We start from the raw sequence: 25,668 nt of genomic DNA on the forward strand, positions 1-25,668 counted from the left end.
ACACTGTGGGTGATTAGCTTTTAGCTGTTGCATGCGACCGGCCGTGGGGACTGGAGCTTCAACTGGAGCCCGGACACTCTTACCGACAGCAAGAAAGGGAGATTAAAGGAGATAATAACTTGTCTCTCTTCTGAGACCTACATTTGAAGACGAGCTCTCATCACGTCATCATACTTAAACATCAAACGCAAATCAGGAGACAAAGCTAACTCTGTCACGGCTCGTTGGGTTGAAAGATGCATCGCAATTTTCTCCACAGACGCAGATTATGTTTAATGTTTCCTCATGTGCTGATGATCTTTCCGTGTCCATTCTGAGCGTATAAATTATTACAAAACCCCGAAAGATGTGTGTGTGTATACGTCGCTGTGGTTTGTACAGTTTGCATGGTGACAGAAACATGTGCTGGGAGGATAATCGACAAGCTAGCCGAGTTAAAAGACAAGAAAAGCGGTTACTTGCACCTCACTTACTCTACCAGGATGCTTTACTCCAAGGAAGGGAGGCCAACCCCTCCCCCACCTTCTACTGTTGTATGAGAAATAGCCCTGGATTGGCCCAGACAGCAGCCATCCATCAGCAAAGTGACGGAGTCGCACCACTCTATTGTCCCCCACTCTGAGCGTGTGAACGAAGACGGTCAGATTTGGGCTCAGATAACTCCAACCTCCCCAGGCTTCGACCCTAGGCACATCTATCAGTAGGCGTTACAGTATCTGATCATTAGACATCCTCCCCCTATGAGACATAATCTGAAAGTATATCAAAAAGCCAACCCAATGGGCCCTTAGGAGAGCATTGCATCCTAGAGACAAGTACTCCTCACAGAGTAAACAGACTCATAAAATCCCCATAGAAGAGCCAATTATGCCAGGAACCTGACATCTCCCCGTCGTAAAAGCTCCAGGAGGCCGTAACTATCGGACAGCACGTGAAATACAGCCAGTTGTTATTGCCGCCCATTTGTGGCGATTAAAAGCCACCCTGGAGACCTGTGGTACCGGGTATGGAGGGCATTCTGAATGCCTTGCCTCACCGTATGGCACAGCTCCGGGAGGCCTCCAAAGGGAGCTCCTTGTGCCAAGCAATCCTCTCTGTGAATGCCTGATTTATCACCAGCCATCCACAGCTAATGTACCAAGCTCTCTGGCTTTCCTGGTTGGCCCACGTTGATAGAAGCCTGCTTTATTATTATCTGCACTGGCATCGAAGACTGAGCAGCCTGTATTATTCATAAGATCACCCACATTTCCTCATCCAAACACCAGATACATCATGCAGAGTGCAAATGCAGGTCTGATTTATGGCGTTTTGTTGTGTACAAACATACACATTGATAAGATGGAAAGATCTTTAAAATAATGTAGATTCCTAATGTGGTGGAGAAAAGATGGAGGGCGAAACTGGAATAAAAATTCCATGAGTACGCGTTCCAAATGATGAATCACGCTGTTTTAGTCTTGCTAGGCACGACAAGTTCTCCGTCCACAGGCAGCTGACTCAAGACAAAGAGAATAGCAAATTATAGAATCGCTCAATATCATGCACTGAATGAGGGTGAGAAATAAAGTCTTATTCTCCCCGCTGACACCCTCATCTGCCACTGGCCTGGTAAATTTTATGTTTCACAAAACAACACTGAATTATGGACAAAAGAGCATTGTCTTCCCATTCTTTCCAGTCTTTCAGCTCTAGCCAATTACACAGCCCTTAAAACAATGAGAAGTAAAGCTGCCTTCGGCAACCGGGGGCCAGCTACTCACTTTGATTAGCCACAGACTGCTAGCTGACATCGATTTCAACCCTCTTTCAATTGGGAAGAGGAAATTCTGTCATTTGTGTAGAAGAAGATTTTCAAGGAGAAGTCAAATCATTATCTTAGAGAAAACAATCATGCAAGCATTAAAATGCATACAATAATTATTTTTCTATTTTCTCTCTCCTTTGTGTAAAGCTTTTTCTTCCACTCAAACTCATTATCTTTGTTCATTACCCTATTTCCCTCTTTCTCTCACACAGATCCAGCCAAAACACACACGCATTTATACACACAGCTAAACACCTCAAATCACTCTCATCAGTAATCTGCTGCTGTTTGAGGCTCTGATGGTCCAAGGCTATTGATTTCACAGTGCAGCAGCACTCAGCGGTCATTTGCAGTGATGAGAGAAGACAATCGCAGCCAAATCGTCCCTGGCATTTATTAGGAGGCTTAGCGGAGGAAACAAACTAGTGAGAGTCTATTGAAACTTAATCAACAACTGGTGCCGGCTAATCGGGAAAACAACAGGCACGTTTGTCTCTCACGGTAGATCAATCTTCGGGGAAAGCTGTTAAACAAGAAGTAGTAACAGTTTCCTATCAATCTATTTGGAAGTTAAGAGCAGAGTTTTTCACAACGCTACATATAATCTCACTTTTTGTGAAATATAAAGCTTGGTATTTTTGTTTTGTGAGTGCTAGATGATCCACACATGCACAGAACAGAAGCAGGGTGCATAGCTTAGACAAGTTACAAAGGGAGAGAAGATAAGATATGAGCGAGAGCCGAGCAGCACATAAGCACCGAATCTTTTCAAGCATCGGAGAGCTGCTGCTACTCTTGAAAAGGTTTCCTATACAGCGGAAACCTATAGCAGAGACACACCCTTGTGAACTCAGAAAGGTGGATTCAACAAACAGACGCAGGTTTATTTAAGGATGTGTGATGTCATTTTTCAGAAGTTTTACCAATTCTCAAACAATAGATTTGAAAAAGATGAGTCGCTCCACTTTTTTGCACTGATTTTTAAGTCTTCATGCAACAATAGATGCAATATTGATTCCTAAATAAAGATGAAGAACACCAAAGTCGAAAAGACACTTTTGTATCTTGCATGGGGCATATCCAGTTAAAAAGACAATTAGCTAAAAGGCTAAAAAAAAATTTAAAAAAAGTGTGTAAGCACCAGAATACCAATAAAAAAAGGAAAAGATTAAGCTTGTGGAAACAGTATTTGACAAAACGTACTGATCAGAAGGATTTATTGGGGCTTTCAGAGCATCTGCCAAGCAACAAGCATATTTAAAAAAACAAATCTGACTTCTTTTTCACAGAATTTGATGAATTTTTAACATCACAAACATGTTTAATATCAAATATGTTGTGCATACTGTATGGTGTCACTGAGGGACCATAGCTACAGCAAAAGGGCAAATACACATCTGTGAGAATCAAATACACACAACTGTCAGATGTGCAGCAAAACATCTAAACACGTTCTCATGAAGCAATCTATTCCCATCGATCCTAATTAGCTTAATAACTACAAATCAAAAAGCCCTGCCAACATCTGGAGCAGGCTCAAAAAGAATACTCGACTGCACACGTGTACTTTCTGCCATCTGCTGGTGAGATAGCGCCATTACACTTATGGCTAGAATTTAAGTAAGATATTGATCTCAAGTCAGTGCACAGGAGACTTATCCACCAGCACACTTGCTTTACTTGGCTCCCACATAATCTGTCAAACAAACGTCACTTAATGAGGAACACATGACGTGCAGAACCAATGTGTTCCCAATCTGGAGGCTGAGATAGCATCAGATGTAGTGAGAGATTTGCTGCGTTCTCTGTTGGCACAGCCAGATGGAGGTCTGGTACCAACACCAGCGCTGTGACCTGAACATGCTGACTCAACACCACCAGCTGCACTGTGGTCCAACAGATCTGGCGCACTGTTGGCGGTAGTTGCACAAACACACGCACACAAACGCGTAAACACACATGCAGATTTCTATCTGCCGTCTGCTCTACATGGTGGAGATCAATTAGCGGGAAATGAAGCAGAGAAAAACTGACGTATGTGCACTGCCCTGTGAAAACACATTGCAAATTCAAACTCACATCCAGGCTGCTGCACACATGTGCTCCTTAACTGATGAAAAAGCAATCTTTAAGGAAAACACTAACATTAGTTTCTCTCAAGAAGCTCAAGAGCTAAAAGTGCTGCTTTTGGGGAACCAGAGTCCTCAGCATCACCTATTTTTCTCCATTTTTAAGTAATAAATGTGCAAATTCCTTCAGTTTATTCTATTCAAACAGGCCAAGAAATGTAACAACGGCAATAGCCAACACCAGTAAAACATTTTACGAGTAAGGAAATGCATTTTATAGGATTTTTAGACTTTAGGAACACTCCCAATCTGTTCTTGTCATAAATAATGAACACTCTAAATAACGCTTTATGAGAAAACACCACAGGACACTTAACACTTCTTGGAGCTGTGATGAAACTTGACACGGTGACATGGCGGCAGCAGCAGCATGTTGCAGGAAGCCAGACAATGAGCTTCTACTAGGTGGTATAAGAATATTACATCATCAAGATAACAACGATATACCTGAGACTTAAAATTGAGTCAAACTTCTTCTCCTTGACTCGAATGTTGTAAGACCTGAAGACCTGATTTGAGAAACTATATTCAAGCCTTAAGGTTCAACCCGATAATCTCCCAAAATACCCCCGAAACTAAGATTTTATTGGCAAAACAAGTTCAAATCAAGGTCCACCGGTCCTGGAGCTTTTACAGTCCTGATCAGCAACTTGAGTTTTCTCAGTGGCCATTGAATTGTGGGGGCTAAAAGATTTCCATGACGACCAATCATGAGCACTTATCCATGAAATGCACTTGGTCTCAGTTACAGAAAGCAAAACATTTGGACACAGCTTTGAAGGAAGACTATTTCTGTAAATCGTTTGAATGGTTGGACTTTAAGGACCTGAAAGATCTGTATTTGACTGTAAAAGGCTTTTCCTTTTGGACTTTAGACTCTAAAGAAGACTTGCTAATAAAATATTGGAGTAGTGACTTACTGTAAGTGCCTGAATAGTGCTTTGAATAAGCCTATATGATCATCCATGAGACTATAAATACTATAAATAATGCACTCAATGGCAATGAAATCACTGCATGATTTCATTGACTCGCATAATTTCTACAATTTCAATTATCTACGCTGAAAAAAGGACATGTATTATGTTTATTGGAAACATTGACTTTTCCTCCAAGATATTTGAACTATTATAATTAAAACTCAGCTCCTTCTGTAAGACAACAGTGATAATTAGGAATATTCATACTCCTTTTCTCTGCAAACCCATAAAGCTAATTAAAAAAAACACATCCATCCGAGCTGCTACTCTCAATTCAAGAAATAACACGAAGCCGCTGATTGGAAAGGAATTAAACGGCTCTATCTGACTGCTAAAATAATACCCTGAGACTTCTGCTAACTAGTTCCTAAGCGGTCACGCTACGATAGGCAAACATCGCTCTCCGGTTATTACAGGAAAGACTCCACTCATTCTTTGTGATGGGGAAGACTTGAGGTTTAATGTTGCCGTGGTTCAAAAATGTTACTGTGGATTAATGGGATGCGTCTTGAAATGAAAGGGACCATTATATTATTCACAAGGAAGTGTTTTTGGCAGAGAAAGCCTGTTTTTACGAGGTACGAATTTAAAGGCGTTGCTGGTAAAACATGCAATAACCAGCTTGGTGTTTACCTTTCAAGAAAATTACACAAATATTTAAATCTATCTTTATTTCCCTTTATTTGTATTACATTTTGTACTAAAATGCATAGGGCCCAGAGGATGAATCGCAACTACTACGTGATTCCCAGACTTATTGCCACCATGAGGTTTTTATTTGCAATTGGGCCTATTGGGACTATTGGGACTCCCCTCAGGACACATTTTTAATGTAACCATAGCATAGTGATCCTTTACATTTTCGTCAAGTCAAGTTTTAATCGAAAACATCCCCGTCAGCCTCAGCGGTACTGTGTGTTTAGTGCCATTTAGCAAATATAAAATGCTAAAATGCTAAACCAAGAGGGCAAACGTGGTAAATGTACCAGCTCAAAGCCCCTGGTTAGCATCATCGCACTATGACCATGATAGTATGCTAATGCTATGGTGTGTGTCAAGAACCTGGCTATACGATACTTATCATGATACACGAGTTACCATCAGTGTAAGCCAGGCGAGATTTTGCCATTTCTTTTTAAAACATATTTTTGGAAAACTGTCATTCTACCTTCACCTCAGTTATCGTTGTGATATTTTGAGTGAAATAATTAAATGGCTAAAAGATAGATTACAGCACTGATAGCTTGCAATTGGGGGTAAAACACAAACTAAATCAATGTCTGCCATAACTCTTTGCCTGTAAACTAAATAGATACAATGTTTTTTTAACACAGTATCACAAATCACACCATCGTCATCAAATGTCAATGTTTTCTCACACCCTTAGATAGTGCCATATACTTTGGTTTAGCAAAGCATGTACTGTAATACATTGCTGTAAACAGTCTGTTATGGAGCTGAACAGGGGAAAGCTGTTTAAAATGGGGTCTGGAAACGTTACAAACAAAAGAGGACATCAATTAATTCTTCAACCTTTTTCATAGGTGTGTGGACCAAAACAAAGTCCTCCTTTGTACTGGGATAAAGGCAGAAATGTCAAAGGATGGATATCTTCAAATCTAGATGGAGGAAACCAAACGATCTGCATGGCTAAATACCAATATGGAGTCACTGATAAACCATAGCCATTTCTGCCTAAATCTACCTGTGCGTGTTTGCCAGCATTGTGTATGCTATGGTGTGCAGATCTAAAACAAAATGTCGTACTGTTTCCTCCCACTCAACAATGCCCGACACAGGCGAGTGTTGGCCTTCAAGATGAAATGAGAGCGAAGATTCAAAGGGGTAGGCCTGTTTTGATCCCTCGTCTTGGCAGGCGCACAGTGCCGTGCCAGTGTTTGCTAATACCCTGGACGCACCTGGCATATTACACAAGCTTATCCCTCTCCTCAACACCTCCCTAATGTTCTGCACCAGTCTCCCAATGTACAGTTGCGTCTCAGACTATATGGCAGCCTCTGCCCAGATGTAATTAAGTCCTAATCCTCCTGTCGACAAAAGCAGAGGCAGCCTTAATTCAGTTTGCAGATGAACGTGCATCAAATACAGTCTGCAGCCTGGGGCTTTGATGATACTGCACTTCCAGGGAAAGGTCAAAGGTAATGTCACGGTCTTCTCTGAAAGAAGCCGTGATGTGTAGTCCAACATGATCCACATATCTATTTTAAACTCTGCATATTATCCGTGATGGATTAAACAGTGTGAGGCCTCAGTTTTTTTATGGGTTCAGTCTTAACAGACAATAAATGTGCGGACAGCTCAGAGCTGGCTGCTACTCCAAGTTGTTTCATGTACTGGTGACCACAACTGATGAGAGTCTTTGATTCCAATCAAAGCTTTGTTATATTAGGGGAGAAGTGTAATCATGTTGATTTGCACAAAATAACAGAGGTTCACAAAATTGTATATTGGCCAAAATCACAAATTACACGTTTGTTTCAGGGGGCTTTACAGTGTGTACAGCATACAACACCCTCTGTCAGGCAAACTCCCCAAAGGAACAATTAATGGGGAAAATATAAGCTTCTTTGTTTAGGACTTTGACTTTTCAGACTTCGGTGACTATTGGTAGCATCAACGAAAACAGGCAGTACGGCTGAGGACAATGCACGCTGAAACCAAATCAACAAAAACCTCACCCATAACAGTGAGAACTAGACGAGCATACAGAGACAGCAGACCTCCGCTAAGGCCATATACTGTAGCCCCAATGTTAATGACAGGACTTTCTGTCGAATTATGAAAACAATCTCGGACAATTTAGACTATGGCGGGCCGCCACAGTTAGGTTTCTAATGGGAATCACTGGTATATCTATACATGTTGCTGTGTACTGATGCCCAGTGTCAACCACCAATAGTAACCAAATAAATGCATTTGTTATATCAATGTCTGTTATGTTACCTGTCCCAAAAAATCACCTGGTTTGAGAGCATTGCATCTGAGCTTCACAGTGTAAGGTCCAGCCAAAATGTACCTCATTTACACACTCATCACAAGCTGTGCGGAGAACCCTGAGGATTGAGTGGCCACTGCTGTTGTCTATGTGTGTGTGTGTGTGTGTGTGTGTGTGTGTTTATGGTTTGTGTATTCACAAATGCAGCTGGTTGTGTATACTATACTGCTGACTCAACGCTTTCACTGTAATTTCCCTGTAGCAGCTGTAGGTTTAGCCACATGTTTATCAAGACCAGAGGAAAAATCAGCAGGTCTGTGAGAGTTCAAACGGCATCAGGTCACTGACTAACCAAACCCCCCCCACGTGCTGGATAAGATGGGAACAGAGGGGGCGACTGAACTCTGATTAGACTGCAGATGTTTGGTTGGTGAATCAACTACACAGCAGGCCATTTTCTCACCACACTTGGAGACGGATGAAAGAGTATGGTTGCACGAGAGCACAGTGGATCTTCATGATATCAGCTGTAAGTTGGGTAGAGGGGTTACAACAGGGGGGATTGTAACACTTACTATGTAGGTAAATAATGTTGTGTAATCAGCTCCCACTTTGTGTTTGTTCGGCAGACACCCAATCTGTTTTTAAGAGTGTGCTTAAGACCTTCCTTTTTGGTAAAGTTTATAGTTATGGCTGAAAGATAGTTTTGCTGCTATAGGCTTAGATTGTCGGGGGACACCTTACTTCTTTCTTCACTCTCTCTGTACCTGTGTACTCTCATGTTACAAATAACCCAGCTTCCCCAAAATGTCTTTTTTGGTGTCTGTCTACGCCGAGATCCTGAGTCATCGCTGTGGCTGGTGCTGTGGTCCTGAGTACTGGATCCAGAGTCGGCCGTACCTGTTGCTGTGGTCCTGCCTGATGCTCACCTTAGTACTTCTTTGATGGCTGCTATAGGATTGCTGACATCCACCTGGATCCATCGTCTTCTTCTTGAGACACATGCATTTTCCAGCATCTGGGAGTAAATGTATTATCTCTTTAATTTAAACACGACTTCTATTTCACGTCTGTCCGTCCTGGGGGAGGGATCCCCTCCTCTGTTGCTCTCCCCGAGGTTTTCCCCCGTTACTCTGGGGTTTCTTAGGAAGTTTTTCATTGTTCGATGCGAGGGTCCAAGGATCATATTTATATTCGTATTTATATTCTGTACAAACTGTAAAGTCCACTGAGACAAGTGTAAAATGTGTGATATTGGGCAATATAAATAAACTTTGAGTGATTGATTGATACTTTTCCAGTGGTTTATAATAAGTTTGTGTCTTTGAATGGTGTACATATATTACAATTCCCTGTACATACCTGAATTAATGTTTATATTGTGCTAAGTATAAATAAGCAATGCCTATGCACAGAGGGATCCCGTGAATACCACATCTAAAACTGACCTGGAAAGTGCCTCAGTTTCTATCTAGCTTTCCAGTTTACATCCTCTATGACTCTAGGCTCTTTTCCAGATGTTGGCTGAAGAATCCTGAACTCAAGGTTTAAAATACAGAAGAGCAGCAGGGTTCGGCCGGCTACTTTCATTAATGTGTGCATTAAGTCCAGCGTTATACTCCAGAGCAATTGATGAATGCCACCCGTCACTAAGTGCTTCCTGCTGTACACCTGAGAGCGCAGCTACACTACAGGACTGAGCGGCAGTACATGAACATCTGCTAAAACCTTGTTACTGGAAAAAAAAAAAACTGCAGAGAAACTGTCTCCAGATACAGAGAAAAAGTTGTAACAAAGAAGCAAGTTCATATGTGAATAAGTACATAAATTAAGTATGTCTGATGCAAACACATACTCGAGCTCACAGAAATAACAGTCAATTCTATAAATCCTATGAGTGTAAACACTGTATGGGCTACAATCATTAACAAATAATCAGATTTTCCATATTAATCGATTAATTGTTTAGTCTATGAAAATGTCAACAAAGTGTGATTCAATCTTTTAGCTGTATATTACAAAAGTAAGAATTAGCTTCTCTTTCAGTTTGTGTCATTGTTGAATTGTGGCGCATTGTACTGTACATAAATCAGGTAAGAAACACCTCAACAATAACGGATCATTATTAAAAGCTTCAAAGAGTAATATGTTCTTCTGGCTGCTGCATTAATATGAGCTGGCTGACTCCAACACACCAGTAACTTCAGACAGATACACACCAAGGGGCTTCTTTGTAATCCGGCTGTATATATTTCACTTTGCAGATGTTTTTCATTTATTGCATCATATGAGGAACATAAATAATCATCACATTTATCTGAGTTCAGGCCACGATGATTTACTCTCCAACCTCCCACAGACCAAACTAACCTACATCCCACTGACGTTCAAAAGAGCTCTTTCAGCACAAAGGGGCATATTAACCCAGAGTGCTCTTCTTTAGGCGTGTGGTGGTCTTTACTGGAAACTGTTTTCTTTTTCACGCGTTCTGCCTAACACGATGGACGTGTTGCTTGAGTAAATACATGCAAACACACACAAACACACATTCACAGCTCAGGACAAAACCCACATAATGTGCAAGATTTACTCTCAGGTCACTGCTGTGTATCGGTCCAAATCCTCAACCCTGGAATCTGGAGTATCCTAATCTGAATATCTGACTTATTAGCAAACACACACACACTTGCCAGGAGCTTTGGAAAAACATTTCCAGTGCCAAACGAACACCTGCAAAACCTAAACACGTCCCTAAAATATGCATAGAGATAAGCATTAAAACAAGAACCGTAAATGATGCTAAAGAGGCGATGAATAATTAAGTGCTTATCTTAAGCATGTGTATCTTACATCTAAATTAATGCAAAATTGGGGTGTGTGTGTGTGTGTGTGTGTGTGTGTGTGTGTGTGTGTGTGTGTGTGTGTGTGTGAGTGTGTGTGTTTTAAATTGGAGAGGAAGTGTTGAGCAGGGCGGTTCCTCTCTCACAAGCGAAGGTGAAACAGCTGCAGTGTAAATTCAAGGCATGAAGTCCAAAACAGGTAGAGAAAACCCCTCCAGCGGGCCTAACATGCAGGTGTAGGAAAAGACTCTTCAATGACTCAATTTCCCAATCCACCAGTCCCATTTTCTTGATCTGTCAGCTGGGAGGGAAACAGACAGCGAGCAGTAAGCAATGACTTTATGCTGTTTTATCCGAATACAGGCGTTCTTTTCCATTTTCAGCAAAGTGCTTCAGGGAATTGGATCACACGGAGAGCATAAAGCCGTCTAGACTAGCACTAAAAAGATGTTCACAAGTGTGTGCCCAACTGATTTGACCATTAGGCATCTGCCTTTGTTTGCAGCGACATGTAAAAAATGTTTTTCCGTATTTCTCAGGATGTTAAATTTGATGTTGTTCCCCCCACCACCCAACTTCAATGAGAAAAAGACATTCGCTTGTTTTTTATCATTATTTTGGAGCCGAGTCTGGGCCAAGATGAAATCAAATCAACCGACATAAAAGCAGAGGTCATAAATCCATCTTTTCTCTTGTCGCAAAGCAATCTTCTCGTGTCATCTTTTGTTTTGGAAGCAAACAAACTGGCTTGCTCTCGTCCCCGCCTGTCACGCAAGATAGGTTTTGATGAGGCAGACACTCGAGTTGTGTAGCAAGGATTCTTCTCTTCCCGAACCCTCTTTCTTTTAAATCTGAAAAAGAATAAGAAGCTGGAGCAGCCATACTCTTAAACTCAGGCAGGTGAAAAGGCCTCTACTTCTGTCAACAGTGCTCACGTGCTGAAGTGCACAGGCAGTCTGGGTCAACAAAACAGATTTCTTACTCTCCTGTGCAGTAGCTTTTCTTTAAAACCGCTTTCAAAGTATCCAATTCCTTAGTTTCCAAAATTACTTCATCTTGGGGATTTCTTGGAGGAGTGGGACTGTAACTCCCCACCTGTGGTTTCATTGTGTATTCCTCTGGTTTTAAACAAACATACAGGCAGATTACACGGACAAATGAAGACGATTATGTTTTTGCAGTGATGACTAATCCTGCTTCAGTTTCAATGCTGCGTGTTGCTGCCATTATCCCATTTCACCAAAGCAGAACAAGCTGACTCACACACCGCCGCCGACTGCATTCACTGTCGGCCCAGCAAACTGATCAGCTGGATCTGAACCAGCACATCTCAGAGGTACATGGGCTGTAAATCGCATTGAGTTGCAGTCTTACTGGCAGTCCACTGCTATATCACAGTCTCCATTTTCTCTGGTTTTGTTTTACACACTATGATCAATGAGCCATTTTCTTAGCAGCCATCGGGATCAATGAAGAGCAACTGGTGTCTGTTGAAGTGCTTATGTGCGGGAGCCACTTCACAAAGATATTAAATAGAAGAAATGGGGGAAAAATGAAGCAAGGTTTAACAAAATGAATTATGCTGACAAGCCATTTGACGTTTGGTTCATTAAACCTGATCCCTTTGCATCAAAGGGTTAGCAATTGTAACGTGGGAAACTTTAGGATTCCAACTAAACGATGTGCGTTGGGATGTAATGAGACCAATAGAATTTGGAAGGTGGTGTCTGTATTCAGCCTCTCAGAAAACAAAAACAGAAGAATTTATTTTAAGGAATGGATTCAAAGGTGTTTCTGTGCTCATAGGCTGCAAACCTTAGCATGCTTTGTTTACTGCATACAGTAGAAGGCAGCCACACTTCCAAGATAACGTTTCATTTTTCATTGAACTGACACTTTTATTCAAAGCACCTTACAAAAAACAACTGTGAAGAAATATATTCAAAAGCAAGAATCCTGGAGGTTCATTAGCTATCTATAAGCTAAACCACATTAAGACCATTTTTCTTTTTTTAAAATGGCATTAGAAAAAAAATCCTATTCAGAACTGGCAAAGTTGTGTGTAATATAGTATTCCCCACGGTGTTGAGGCTGGTCCTGGAAGCTTGAGAAATAAACCAGCAGCTCTGTCCCGCTTTTTATTCAGAGAACCCAGACTGTGTTGTCTTCACTGCAGTGTAACAACTGAAGCTATCCAACAAGTTAAACTCTGATGCAATAACCAGGAGTCTGTGTCGTAGTTAACATTTCACTGTTGTTTACTGAAGATTCCAGCATTACATGGCAGAGTGAAAACTGCAACAAAACAAAGTTTGACATTTTTTAACATAAAGTTCAGCTTCACATGAAGTCTTATGAAATATCCTTGTAAATACATGTAAATAAAAACGATCTTTTAAGACTATTATTACCTTCTCTTTCAACTTTAAACTTAACTTAATCTATCAATTATTTAACTTAACAATGAGTTTTACTTACGACTTTGCTTCTAGCATCTTTCACGGTCAGGAATTCTTAAGTATTAACTGTTTTCAACAGATAGGAACTGAGTGGGAAGTAACTGATGACAAGGCAGGAAGTGGTAAGGAAGTTACAGGAAATTGTATCAAAGTAAAAGTTTGTATTCTTTCTCAATGTGTCAAAATAAAAGTCAAAATATATCGCCCTAATGGCGACACACTCCCCGCTGTGACCACTGTGAGGTCACTATACTAGCATGAACATTACATTCAACTAAGATCTACAACTGAAACATCAGTTCTTATGAAGAAGCAAAACCGTTTCCATCACTGGTCTAAGGTAAGTCTTTGGTTGGCCTTGATTTGCTGTCTTTAGTTCCACCTTACGGACTCTTCCATCTGTTCCTGGAATAGCCTTTGTGACCACTGCCAAAGGCCAGTTGTTGCGGGCAGCTTGGTTGTCTTTGAGGAGGACGATGTCACCGTCTTGCAGGTTCTGGTGGGACCTTGTCCATTTCTTGCGGCTTTGTAAGGTTGACAGGTACACTTGTCTCCAACGGTTCCAGAACAAGTTGGATAATGCTTGTACTTGTCTCCACTGCTTCGTGAGGAGGTCTCTGCCTGTGAAGTCACCTGGAGGTGGTGGGACGCCCACTTTCTGCGTTAACAGCATCGATGGTGTGAGGATGAATGGATTCTCGGGATCATTCGATACTGGAACTAGTGGTCTTGCGTTCAGAATTGCTGTCACTTCTGCCATTAGTGTGCACAGAACATCATGAGTTAGGCGAGTGCTGTGTTCGCGGAGCGTCGAATCCAGGATTCTTCGGGCTAACCCAATGAGGCGCTCCCATGAACCCCCCATGTGTGAGGCATGAGGCGGGTTAAACACCCAGGAGCATCCTTGATGTTGCAGATACCTCTGCACTGTGCTGTCTGGTTGATCTGCACTCAGCCCAAGTTCTTTGCAAGCCCCAATGAAATTTGTGCCGCAGTCTGACCTCAGTTGTTTGGCTGGTCCTCTTATGGCAAAGAAACGCCTCAATGCGTTTATGCAGCTTGAGGTGTCCATTGAGGTAATCACCTCGATGTGAACTGCCCTGGAGCTCATGCAGCAGAATAGTATGGCCCAGCACTTGCTCTGAGGTTGTGTCCCTCTGGTGCGTCTGGTGGAGACGTGCCAGGGTCCGAAGACATCCAGTCCCACATACGTGAAGGGAGGGCAGGTTGTAAGGCGTTCTGTGGGCAAATCTGCCATTTTTTGTTCCTGCATCCGTCCTCTAAGTCTGCGACAGGTGATGCACTTGTGAATAGTTGAGTTAACGAGCCGCTTGCCTCCCAGGATCCAGAGCCCAGCAGCTCGTACAGCACCTTCTGTTAACTGGCGACCCTGATGCTTTACTTGGGCATGGTGGTATCTGGTGAGAAGCAAGGACACATGGTGTTCTTTTGGGAGAATGACAGGGTTCTTTTGTTCAATGGACACATCTGCATTCTTCAGTCTGCCTCCAAGGCAGAGGAGGTCATCCTGTAAGACTGGGTTGAGAGAGCGTAGGCAGCTGCTTAACGGAACTTGCTTTCCTCTCTCCAGAGCTTCAAATTCCTTCACAAAGGTATTCCTCTGAACAGCTCTGATGATGACTTCTCTTGCTTGGGAAAGCTCATCCACTGAACGAGGTAGGTCACAGTGATGCCATCCCTTGCACTTGCCTGTCGGAGTGCTGAAGGATCTCCCTATATGAATAAGGAGTGCGATGGCTCGTTGGAGAGTGTCGAATGTGGAGAACCTTTCAAAGCGCTCTGTGCTGAGAACTTTCCCTTGTAGATCAGTAATGTAGCTCTTCACCGCTGGACGGACCTCTGCATCTGACTCTGGTGAGACTATGCTGAATGACTGAGGTATGACTGAGGCAGGGTCTGGCTGAACAGAGGGCTTGCGCAGGAAGGTTGGTCCGTTGAACCACATTGTCTTTGTGAGGTGTGCTGCTGGGACCGACCGCGACGCCAGGTCAGCCGGATTGTCTTCGGTGTTCACGTAGTGCCATTGTTCAGGGATGGTAGACTGGCGTATACGCTGGACCCGATTATGGACGTACACATAGAACCGTCTGGACTGGTTGTAAATGTATCCAAGGACAACTTTGCTATCAGTGTAGAACTTTGTGGCATCCAGCTTTAGATCCAGTTCATCCTGAATCAGCTCAGCTATTTCCACTGCTAAGACTGCTGCACACAGTTCAAGTCTGGGAATGGTCGGGTCTGATTGAGGGGCAAGTTTGGCTTTTGCCATGACAAATCCCACGTCTACTGTGTCTTCTTGGATGGCTTTCAGGTAGGCTACGGCACCAATGGCCTTCACAGATGCATCGCTAAAGACGTGGAGTTCTACTCGCTCAGCCTTGGCTGGGCAGATGCCTGTGTACATCCTAGGTATATGAAAGTGCCTCAAGTCTTGAAGCGAGTTTCTCCAAGCTTCCCACTTGCCTAACTTATCTTCAGGCAATGGGGTGTCCCACTCCGATGTCTCAGAATTCAACTCTCTGAGAAGGCCCCTGCCTTGGATCGTAACTGGAGCCAGAAACCCTAAAGGGTCGAAGACACTGTTCACCATTGAAAGAACCCCTCGACGGGTGAATGGTTTGGTGTCGGTTGACACAGAGAAGGTGAATGTGTCACTTGCTATTTCCCACAGGAGCCCCAAGCTGCGTTGGGTGGGTGACTCATCTCCACTGAGGTCTACATCCCTTTTGGCTTGTACGCAGTCCTCACTTGGGAAGGCTTCCAAGACAGCCTGACTGTTTGAGACAAATTTGTGGAGCCTCAAGTTAGACTCAGCAAGTGAGGCTTGAGTCCTATGAAGCAGCCCAATAGCCTCTGCATCAGTTGGGACAGAACAGAGGCCGTCATCAACATAAAAGTGCCGTTCGACGAAGTTGACTGTGTCTGTTCCATATTTTTCTGCGCCATCTCTGATGGCTCTTCTGAGCCCATAGATCGACACTGCAGGAGATGGGCTGTTCCCAAAAACATGAACTTTCATTCTGTAGTCAATGACCTCGTTGGCTACGTTGTTGTCCTTGAACCATAAGAATCGCAGGTAGTTTCTGTGCTTTTCGTCCACAAGGAAGCAGTAAAACATTTGTTGAATGTCTGCCATCACAGCGACCTTGTCCTTTCGGAACCGCATGAGCACTCCTAGAAGGGTGTTGTTCAGATCCGGTCCAGTCAAGAGCACGTTATTCAAGGAGATCCCAGACTGTTGGGCACTTGAATCAAACACTACCCTGATTTGATCGGGTTTCTGTGGGTGATACACGGCAAAGCTTGGTAAATACCAGCACTCTTCTTCTCTTAGCTCTGGTGCCACCTCAGCATGGTTGTTTTTCAGCAGTTTACCCATAAATTCCACGTATTGCTGTTGCATTTCTGGCTTTCTTTTGAATTGGCGTTGGAGTGAGCCAAACCGCTTGAGTGCTTGCTCGCGGTTGTTGGGAAGCTGTTGCCTAGGTAGTCTGAACGGCAATGGAGCAACCCAGCTGTGTGAATCGTTTCTGTAGACGTCTTTGTCCATCATTTTGAGGAAAGTTTCATCTTCGATTGAAGGTGCTAGCTTATTGTCCTGTTCCGTGCAGTCAAACACATTTTGACCCAGACTGTGTTCCTTAGCTCTGGGTGGTAAGGCACTGTTTCCTGGCAGTCTGTCGTGAAGTTCCTCTTTAATGTGCAAAAGGCTTGTGCATGGCTGGAAGAGTGAGGGCCGATGACAGTCGACCATGGCCGTCCGGAAGGAACTGACGTTCGGCTTGTGTGTGCTCCCTAGACAGACTTCTCCGACCAGCACCCAGCCTAAGTCAAGGCGTTGTGCGAAGGGTGCATTGGCGGGGCCATTTATTTGTTCCCTTACTTTGTGTGCTCTGATTGCGTCTCTCCCTAGCAGCAGGAGGATTTCAGCAGTGGGGTCCAGCTTTGGGATGTGTTCTGCTACCTTTGACAGGTGAGGCTGATGCAGAGCGGCATTTGGTGTGGGAATTTCAGACCGATTATCAGGTAAGTCATTACACTCAGTGAGTGGTGGTAAGGGAATCCTAACTTTTCCATTGAGGGACTCCACGATAAAATCTGATGCCCTTCTGCCGAAAGTGTCTACTATACCAGAACATGTTTTCAGTTGGTAAGGATATGGCTTAGTGTGGATGTCAAACTTGTCAAAGAAACTGGACTTGGCCAACGATCGGTTGCTTTGGTCGTCTAACACGACGTAGGCCTTGATGGCTTCCTCTGGGTGGTCTTTCTGGTACACTCTTGCCAGGCATATCTTGGAGCATGACCGTCCGACTTGTCCTGTACCACATACTGCTGTGCAGCTTGCGCTAACCTCACTGGTGTCGTTTACCTCTTCTCCCTCCCCGCCATGCTGTGGCGAGGTCAGAGGAGTCGTGAGGTGCGGTGCTGGTCCTGGGTGCATAGCTGAGATATGTCGGGTGCTGTCACACTCAAAACACTTAACAATTGTAGTGCAGTCCTTTGCCATATGGTTGGTTGAGCTACAGCACTTAAAGCAGATTCCGTTTTCTTTCAGAAATACCTTTCTGTCATCAAGAGTTTCGGCTCTGAAGGCTTTGCACTTCTTCAGTGGGTGGGGTTTTGCATGTATTGGGCAGATCTTACTCGGATCACTAGAGACATTTGACTCTGTGGGAGTGACATTGATCTTGTGAACTGCAATGGGTTTCTTGAAGGTTTTAGGAAAGGCACCTTCAGCTCTGACAGATGACATTGTGGTGGTATTTAAAAAGGCAAAGCTAGGGTCATTTCTCTTCTTGGCCTCATAGCATATGAGTTTCGTGAAGTAATCAAACGGTGGGAACCGTCCTCCATTTGCTTCTTTATACTTAGAACCGGCCGAGATCCATTTTTCCTGGAGTCCATAAGGCAGCTTGGTCACTATGGGTTCAATTCCGCGTGTCGTGTCCAGGTAGGACAGGCCTGGTAAGTAGCCATCTTCTTTAGCACACTGCACTTCCATAAGCAGGTCAGCTAGCTCTCGTAGCTTCAGATTTTCCTTGGCTGAGACTCTGGGAAATGCATCCAGTCGGGTAAAGAGGGCCTTTTCAATCACCTCTGGGGCTGCATAACACTCCTGAAGACGTTCCCAAGCTTTCCCCAGTGCTATTTGTGGACTTGCTATGTGCACTGCACGGAGACGTTTCACCTGGTTGCTGGACTCTTTTCCAAGCCATCGCGTCATCAAGTCCAATTCCTCAGTGGCTGTGAGACCAAGTCCTTGAGTGGCATTTTTGTATGATGACAGCCAAGCACGATAATTTTCAGGTTTATCATCAAACTCGTACAAACTTGTATTCACTAGGTCACGCCGAGCTAAATATTGTGCCAGGTGTTCAGTTGCAGGCATACTTTGAGTATTTGTTGGCTGGGGGTTGAAGGATGGAGCTCCAATATTCAAGTCACTGATCTGCGAGGTAAGAGTCTTGGGAATAACCCGCGGACCTTCTCGGGTAAATGGATTCTGGCTGACTGACTCTTTGGCTGCTGGTGGCGCATAGTCTAAGTCATAGTCTGTAAAATCCACATTGTTTGTGCTGTCGTATGAAAAAACAGGCGGCTGATGGCGTGAAACAAAGGGGTTGTTCGGGCTATAACTGAGAGTGGCATAGGTAATTGGTTGAGTTGGTGGCGAACTAGCCTTCATGGCTGTTTGTTGGACGGAGTTAGTGGAATGGAAGTGAGTTTGGATGTATTCACTTGTCCGTTCAAGTTTGCTTTGTTCTGTTGAATTTGTTTCATCCAGCACAATATAATTGTTGCTTCCTGAAACTGCTGATTCCCAGACAGCTGCTACGGCTTCAGCTTCTGCTGCTTCACGGCAGATGGCTAGTGTTTCAGCCTCAGTCTCTTTTTTCACTTTTTCTATCCTAGCTTTGGCTTCTTGCTCAGCATATTCGGCACGCACTTTAGTAGCTGCTGCTTTTGCTCGTGCACGAAGTAAAGCATTGGTTGATGAGGCAGATGAATGAAAGCTGCTTCCACTTTTTCCTGATTTATTAGATGTAGTTTCCATCTTGACTCGTTATTCAATGCTAACTTCTCAGTCTTTTCACTGTGTTGTCTTCACTGCAGTGTAACAACTGAAGCTATCCAACAAGTTAAACTCTGATGCAATAACCAGGAGTCTGTGTCGTAGTTAACATTTCACTGTTGTTTACTGAAGATTCCAGCATTACATGGCAGAGTGAAAACTGCAACAAAACAAAGTTTGACATTTTTTAACATAAAGTTCAGCTTCACATGAAGTCTTATGAAATATCCTTGTAAATACATGTAAATAAAAACGATCTTTTAAGACTATTATTACCTTCTCTTTCAACTTTAAACTTAACTTAATCTATCAATTATTTAACTTAACAATGAGTTTTACTTACGACTTTGCTTCTAGCATCTTTCACGGTCAGGAATTCTTAAGTATTAACTGTTTTCAACAGATAGGAACTGAGTGGGAAGTAACTGATGACAAGGCAGGAAGTGGTAAGGAAGTTACCGGAAATTGTATCAAAGTAAAAGTTTGTATTCTTTCTCAATGTGTCAAAATAAAAGTCAAAATATATCGCCCTAATGGCGACACAGACAAACTCACATTTTCAAAATCCACATCTCAAAAAGCCTTTCAATGCATTTGCACATGCATTTAAAACTAAATGGCACTAATTAGTGAGCATACATAGTTGAACTAAAAACAAAAAAGGTACAGTATTTTCTTTTCATACTCAAGCATATTGTGAGGGCTTATTAGCAACCCTTCAAAATAAGAACAATGCAGCACCTCTATTTCTAAATCTTCTCCATAGTATGTGAGGGTGCTGACTATTACCTGGAGGTAAATTGAGTGTCATTCTTTTCTCATCATTTAATGTAAATTGCTCACTGCCCACTGATCCTTTGTACATGTGTGTGACAAATAAATAGGCTTGTATTTGAATTCTCTATCCTCTTTTCCTTTTGTGTATTTATATTGAAGGTTTAAATCCTAAATTAATCAGATTAAGACTTTTTTTAAGCTATAGGTGTGATTAAGTCAGGAAAATTGGCTAGTATTGAGAGGCCTGCACGGAGTCTATCTGTCTGAAATCAGTGAACCACTGTTTAAAAAATAAGCTACATTTTCCTTGTCACGCTGCCTTGCTAGAACGGAAATCTTGACAGTAACTGAAGTGTCCATTTAGGCTTTCCAACCACACAAAGGGACCATCCATAACGGCTCCTGGGATTTTCACTAGGTCAACTGTATTGTCTATGCCAGCAGAAAGCCCATCGCTTTTTTCAACAACATGGATTTCCACAAAACAGTAAGACTTTGTTTTATGAACTGCAACCCCAGTATTGGAAAATCCATTTGGAAAGCAAATGGATAAAGAAAACACACAATGAGAAAACTATTAAAGACGCATTAGAGTGGAGAGTTTAGCCCCGAAAAAAGAGCTGCGAATGCTTGCTGTGTTACTGGCCAGCACTGGCAGAGGATGCTGAACAGTTTTCCACATTAATCAAAAGACAGTCTGTCACACTCACAGCATGCTGTAGGCAATTAGAGAGATACTTTATATCACCATTACCACGATTAAACCGGTCGAGCCTCAGCAGCCGCCCAAACACAACAGAGGCTCTGGCTGGAGGGGTTATCAACTCAAACTTTTTGTGAGCTTACTGAAATAAGAGCTATTATTAGAATTGGCAGCCACAGAGAGAGGTTAAATTAATTATTCCCAGCTATAACAAAGAGAAAATAGGTTAGAAACGGTTTCTATGCAGTTTAGCCCATGAATTACAGACACCAAACACATCAGGCAAAAGCACAGAAGCAAACAAGTACTGATTAACATTTATTACAAGCTGTTAACACCAATAGGAGGGTATTTTTCCCACCGAATTTTTTATTAAACAGCCATGCTACAGCAAGTATTCCAATAGATCTGAAGGCATTTCTAAAAGCCTCTTTATAAGATTCTCACTCAAGGTATTTTATCAATTCATGTCTTCAGATTTTTCTCCTGACCTTATTTGGTGCTGGAGTAGGCTTTCAAATTTCCGTTTTACTTCTTTGCAAAGGCTGGACTACAGTTCGAAGTGAAGTTTGATATGGTGTTCTGACCTCAAACATTCTAAGTAATATAGGACACTAACCAGACAATGACATTAGATCAGCTGTGACCCGAAGAAAAGGACAAAGAGCGCTTTGGAAGGATTTCTTACGTCACAAGATGGACAAAACAAGTTTAAAAAAGTCAGAAACTACTAAGGTAGCACTGAAGCGATCATGTATTGATGGCAAATACATAGACTGGTGATCACATACAGACTTATATACTGTAGATGAAATTCTACTTCACTTTCAACTACACACCCTTGCTTTGAGAAAAGGGACCACACCAAATGACAAACAGAAGCATTTGAGGAGAGATTATGTTCTGTAAGCCGTCTTCAGTCAGAGTTTGCTATCATTCCATACCATTTACTGTGAACCCAGAGTCAACATTTACATAAAGTATTTTCTGGCAGCGGCAGGCCTGAGCTGTGGCTGCAAGTGAAACAAAGGAGGAAGAAACAAACTCCTGGATCACAGGAGGCTGCTTATCAAAAACACCTACATTCTTATATCAACACATTTTGAAGTGTCTCCGTGGGACTTTGTATAAAAACAACCAAACTTGTGTTCAAGTGTTTGAGAATATAAGTCAGTGTTTCCAGCAGTAAGTCAAAGTTTGCTTGTCTTACCTCAGGTGCTTTCAGCTGCTCCTGAGCCTCTTCCTCTTTATCTGAAATCTTGTTTTGCATGTCAGCAGTTGTCCTCACATCCCTCTAATTAGCCAACAAACAAACAGTGTGTTAGAGTTAACAACCTGTCATGTTCAGAGGTGGGAGAAGAGCTCAGTTCTTGTACTTGTACTAGTAAGAGAAAGTAAAACTACCAAATGGATGGTATGTAGTTCACGAGTAAAAGTCCTTTATTCAACATATTACTGAAGTAAAACTATAAAAGTATCAGCAACAAAATGTACTTAAAGTGTTTATCAAAGCTGGGATAGGTGCAGCTAACTTTATTGACTTTGAATGCTGCAGGATTGCTTGTAAACACGTGCAAGTAAAGTATTTTTTAAGTGTGGTTTATATTTCACATCATGTAGTGGAGTAAAAGTGCACCATTTGCCTATGAATTACAGTGGGGAGGAAGTACAAAGTAGCAAACAATTTAAATACTCAACTAAAAAACTCTGGAGTGACTCAAAATGGTACTAAACTACAGTACTTAGTAAAGGTACTTAGTTACTTTGCACCACTGTCATGGACACATCATATCAACCCCCCTCACCTGGCAGAAGCCGGTGACCTGCTCCGCCATGCTGTGGATGTGCAGCATGTATTGGTGCAGTCTGCGCTGGTACTGGAGAGCAGAAAGCTGGGCCTCGTTCTGCAGAGCTGTCACCTGGGCCAACAGGTTCTGCTCCCTCCGGTTCCACCTGAGCCTCTGCATCCGGGTTTCATGCTCCAAAGTGGCGCTTCTTTCCTCCAGTGCCTCGGTGACGGTGCGCAGCGCGTCCACACAGCAGTGCTGCCCGGAGTCCATGTCCACACCGGACAGCCGCAGCCCGCATCCTCTCTGACAAACACCTCCGCCCGGCTGCAGCTTTGTTTGCGACTCCATCACGCCTGGTTTCAAAACTTGACAGATTGGCTCCTTTTCCGCGCAAGCAGTCGGGCAATCAGCGCACATAGTTTGCGAAATCCACAGACAACTTTCCTGGGCAGTGCAATGAGTTAAGATAAAGTTATTCAACAAGTCTGAACACATGAGAGCGTGACAGCACTAAAAAGTTTGACCGGTCTGCGCAGCTCACGCGGAGCTGAGGGGCTGCGCCACTTCTCACGCGACATCAAATGAGATGTTGATCTGAGGAGCAAAATGTGACTGAGGGGAGAACTTCAGCCTGCTGACTCACGCATTTCCACACCCAATTTGATATTTGACTTCAATGGCATGTCTTTGGTAAAAACATCTTTACGACCTTTTTTTGTTTGTTTGTTTGTTTTGTGTTTGATTTCATTTTGATCTGATTGATCTAAATTGTGAGCAGCTGCTGTGCACTTGATGTGTGTTATAGATCCCCACCAGCAGAGGTCGCTCATTCTTTCACATTCTGTCAAATAGTTAGTACCTGAAACATGATCTCAAAACTGGATGGAAAAGACAGTGTGTTAACAGTCCACATGCTGATTGACTATGAGGTTTTGCTGTGCCTCATATTAACCTTTTATTAAAAGAGACTACCTCTGGAACAGCAGTGACGACATGTCAGTGAAACTTGTCTCAAGGGGGCGATGGTCCCTCAGTGGTTAAACCCTGGCTTGTAACACAATATCTGCATGGAGACCTTCACTAATACATCCTTGAGTCCAGGCCAGCCTTACTTACTGCCTGACACAGCATGACATATTGCAGACATCTCAGAGAAGGCATCACGTTTCAGGTCTCCGAGCGCAGCAGTCTGGTTCTAGTCTGCCGTCCACCACTTTAAAGTGTGTTTTGTGTTGTCTGAGCTGTCATAGAGCAGGTGTAGATTTACAAAGACAATAGCAGAATCTGTCCTGGGACTGCACACCTGTCAGCGAAAACATATGCACAAGGAGGTCAGAGGAGTGTGTTTTGCCTCCTGTCAATCACCATAGATGAAATAGTAGCTCTTATATTACTTTATAATTTGATATTAACATATTATATTAGATTTTATATCAACGCTTTCTCAGCAAATATTGCCAGTCTGTAGGAGTGTATTGTATGGAGGAGCAATCAGGCTTGCAGCAGCCAGGATATTGCGAGTGTGTTTTGGGGGAAAGTGTTACACAGCCACCTGGGATCAGACCTATCACACAGGCCATATGCTTGGACTGATAAGCCACTGAAAGAAAACTTATCTCCGTCTTTTGTTCTCTCTGAGAGCTGATTTCAGTGAATAACCGTTACGACCCCCTGATTGAAGAGGAGAGATTTCCAAAAGCTCAATAAGAATCCAAAATCTGATTCATTTGGTCTGCCCTAATCCATGAAGAAAGCTGATATCGATCTACTTTTCATCTGCTGGATACCTGATAGGAGACAAAACTGAAACAGCTGTTTCTGCATGAAAAACTAGACATTGATAGAGTTGGCCTTATCTGACAGATTGAAAAGCTATCTCTGATATATTTGGTGCTGGTAAAGATTTCTCCTTGAGACAAACTTGGTTTGAAAGAAAAAGGTAAAATTCCACCCATAAATCCAGCCCTTTTATCGAAAAGACTTGCTTTGATAATAGAAGATACATAATAAATAATAAATGACAATCCAGTTTCTCTTATTTGATGTGTGAGAGCTGCAACACGGCTATAAATAATTCAAACCTAGCCAGTCTAAAGTTACCATTTTGTATGAAATATTTTAATCCCAAAGCTTCAAAAACCAAGGACACAGCAGCAGGTGTTGTTTTTCTTTTCCAGCAAAGATTCCTTTTTGTTTAAATCCAAGTGTCGGTACATCAGAGAGCAGAGCGAAAAACCCCAGAGAATACCAGTTGTCTGACTCAAGTGGAGCATCTGTCCGGATTTGATATCACTTCTTACAACCTTTGACACATTTGCTTTGTGTGTAAAATTGTGGACATGCTGAACCGAAAACATTCTCCTGGGGTGTCTCTGCTTTGCTTTGACTTCCATGGTTGGCCTTCGATTCTTGCAATAACATCTGTTTTTCAGGTTTGATTCATAACTTATTCAACAGTAAACTCACGTGAACTTACTGTAAACTCTTAAACTGGGACTTTCACTACATCTTCACTTCTCCTTTTCTCTTTGCATGGTAAGCAGCTACAGCTTTAATCTATAGGACATTACAGTAAATGGGGTTCAAATCCAAAATCTTTAATCACTCGATAAATGAATCAGTGATCGTGGATTACTGCAATAAACATGACAGCGCATTTATGGCTGGTATCATACTATGTTCAAACTTAAACAATTCAGAACTATTCTTTACGTTTTGTTTTGTTTTTTTGTTCATACCCTATTTAAGTTATCCACATTTTTCTGAGCTAACCCTTGAAAAATGACACCAAAATTGTTGGTAGAATGTAAATTCACATTATACAACATTCAAGTAATTGTACCTTGTTTCCATATTATTTGAAATGACACATTTTCTACATTTAAGAGGGAAATATTGTACTTGTATTCCAGTACCTTAATCTGACACTTAATGTTACTAGTGATTTTGAATATATTTGGAAGGAATACAGTTTAAAATTGAACTTCATTTATGGTTATTAAAGACTTTAAAGAAAATGTATGACTTGCTTAGTTCCTCCTTTATATGGAAATATTGTGTAAAGAGTACTCCTAATTAAGATGCTAAATCCCAGTTTCCTTACGCTTGTGTAATTTGACTTTAATTTAGT

General features: G+C 42.4%; 2 protein-coding genes across 2 annotated transcripts in view; both read right to left on the reverse strand.

Annotated features, from left to right (window-relative positions):
- LOC134879292 (uncharacterized) overlaps nt 1-19,727 on the reverse strand; it is a 72,741-nt gene extending 53,014 nt beyond the window's left edge. Inside the window, exons 1-2 of the mRNA XM_063905744.1 lie at nt 19,612-19,727; nt 13,559-19,428 (exon numbers count right to left, since the gene is read on the reverse strand). Coding sequence (XP_063761814.1) covers nt 13,559-19,250 — 5,692 coding nt within the window. The 5' untranslated portion in view covers nt 19,251-19,428; nt 19,612-19,727. The remainder of the gene's footprint in view (nt 1-13,558; nt 19,429-19,611) is intronic.
- LOC134874326 (PDZ domain-containing RING finger protein 4-like) overlaps nt 1-23,202 on the reverse strand; it is a 112,105-nt gene extending 88,903 nt beyond the window's left edge. Inside the window, 2 exon segments of the mRNA XM_063898389.1 lie at nt 21,959-22,042; nt 22,554-23,202. Of these exon segments, the coding sequence (XP_063754459.1) occupies nt 21,959-22,042; nt 22,554-23,033 (564 nt within the window). The 5' untranslated portion in view covers nt 23,034-23,202.
- Nucleotides 23,203-25,668: the final 2,466 nt, after the last annotated feature.

This window comes from Eleginops maclovinus, chromosome 2, assembly GCF_036324505.1.
Source record: "Eleginops maclovinus isolate JMC-PN-2008 ecotype Puerto Natales chromosome 2, JC_Emac_rtc_rv5, whole genome shotgun sequence".
Classification (NCBI taxonomy): domain Eukaryota; kingdom Metazoa; phylum Chordata; class Actinopteri; order Perciformes; family Eleginopidae; genus Eleginops; species Eleginops maclovinus.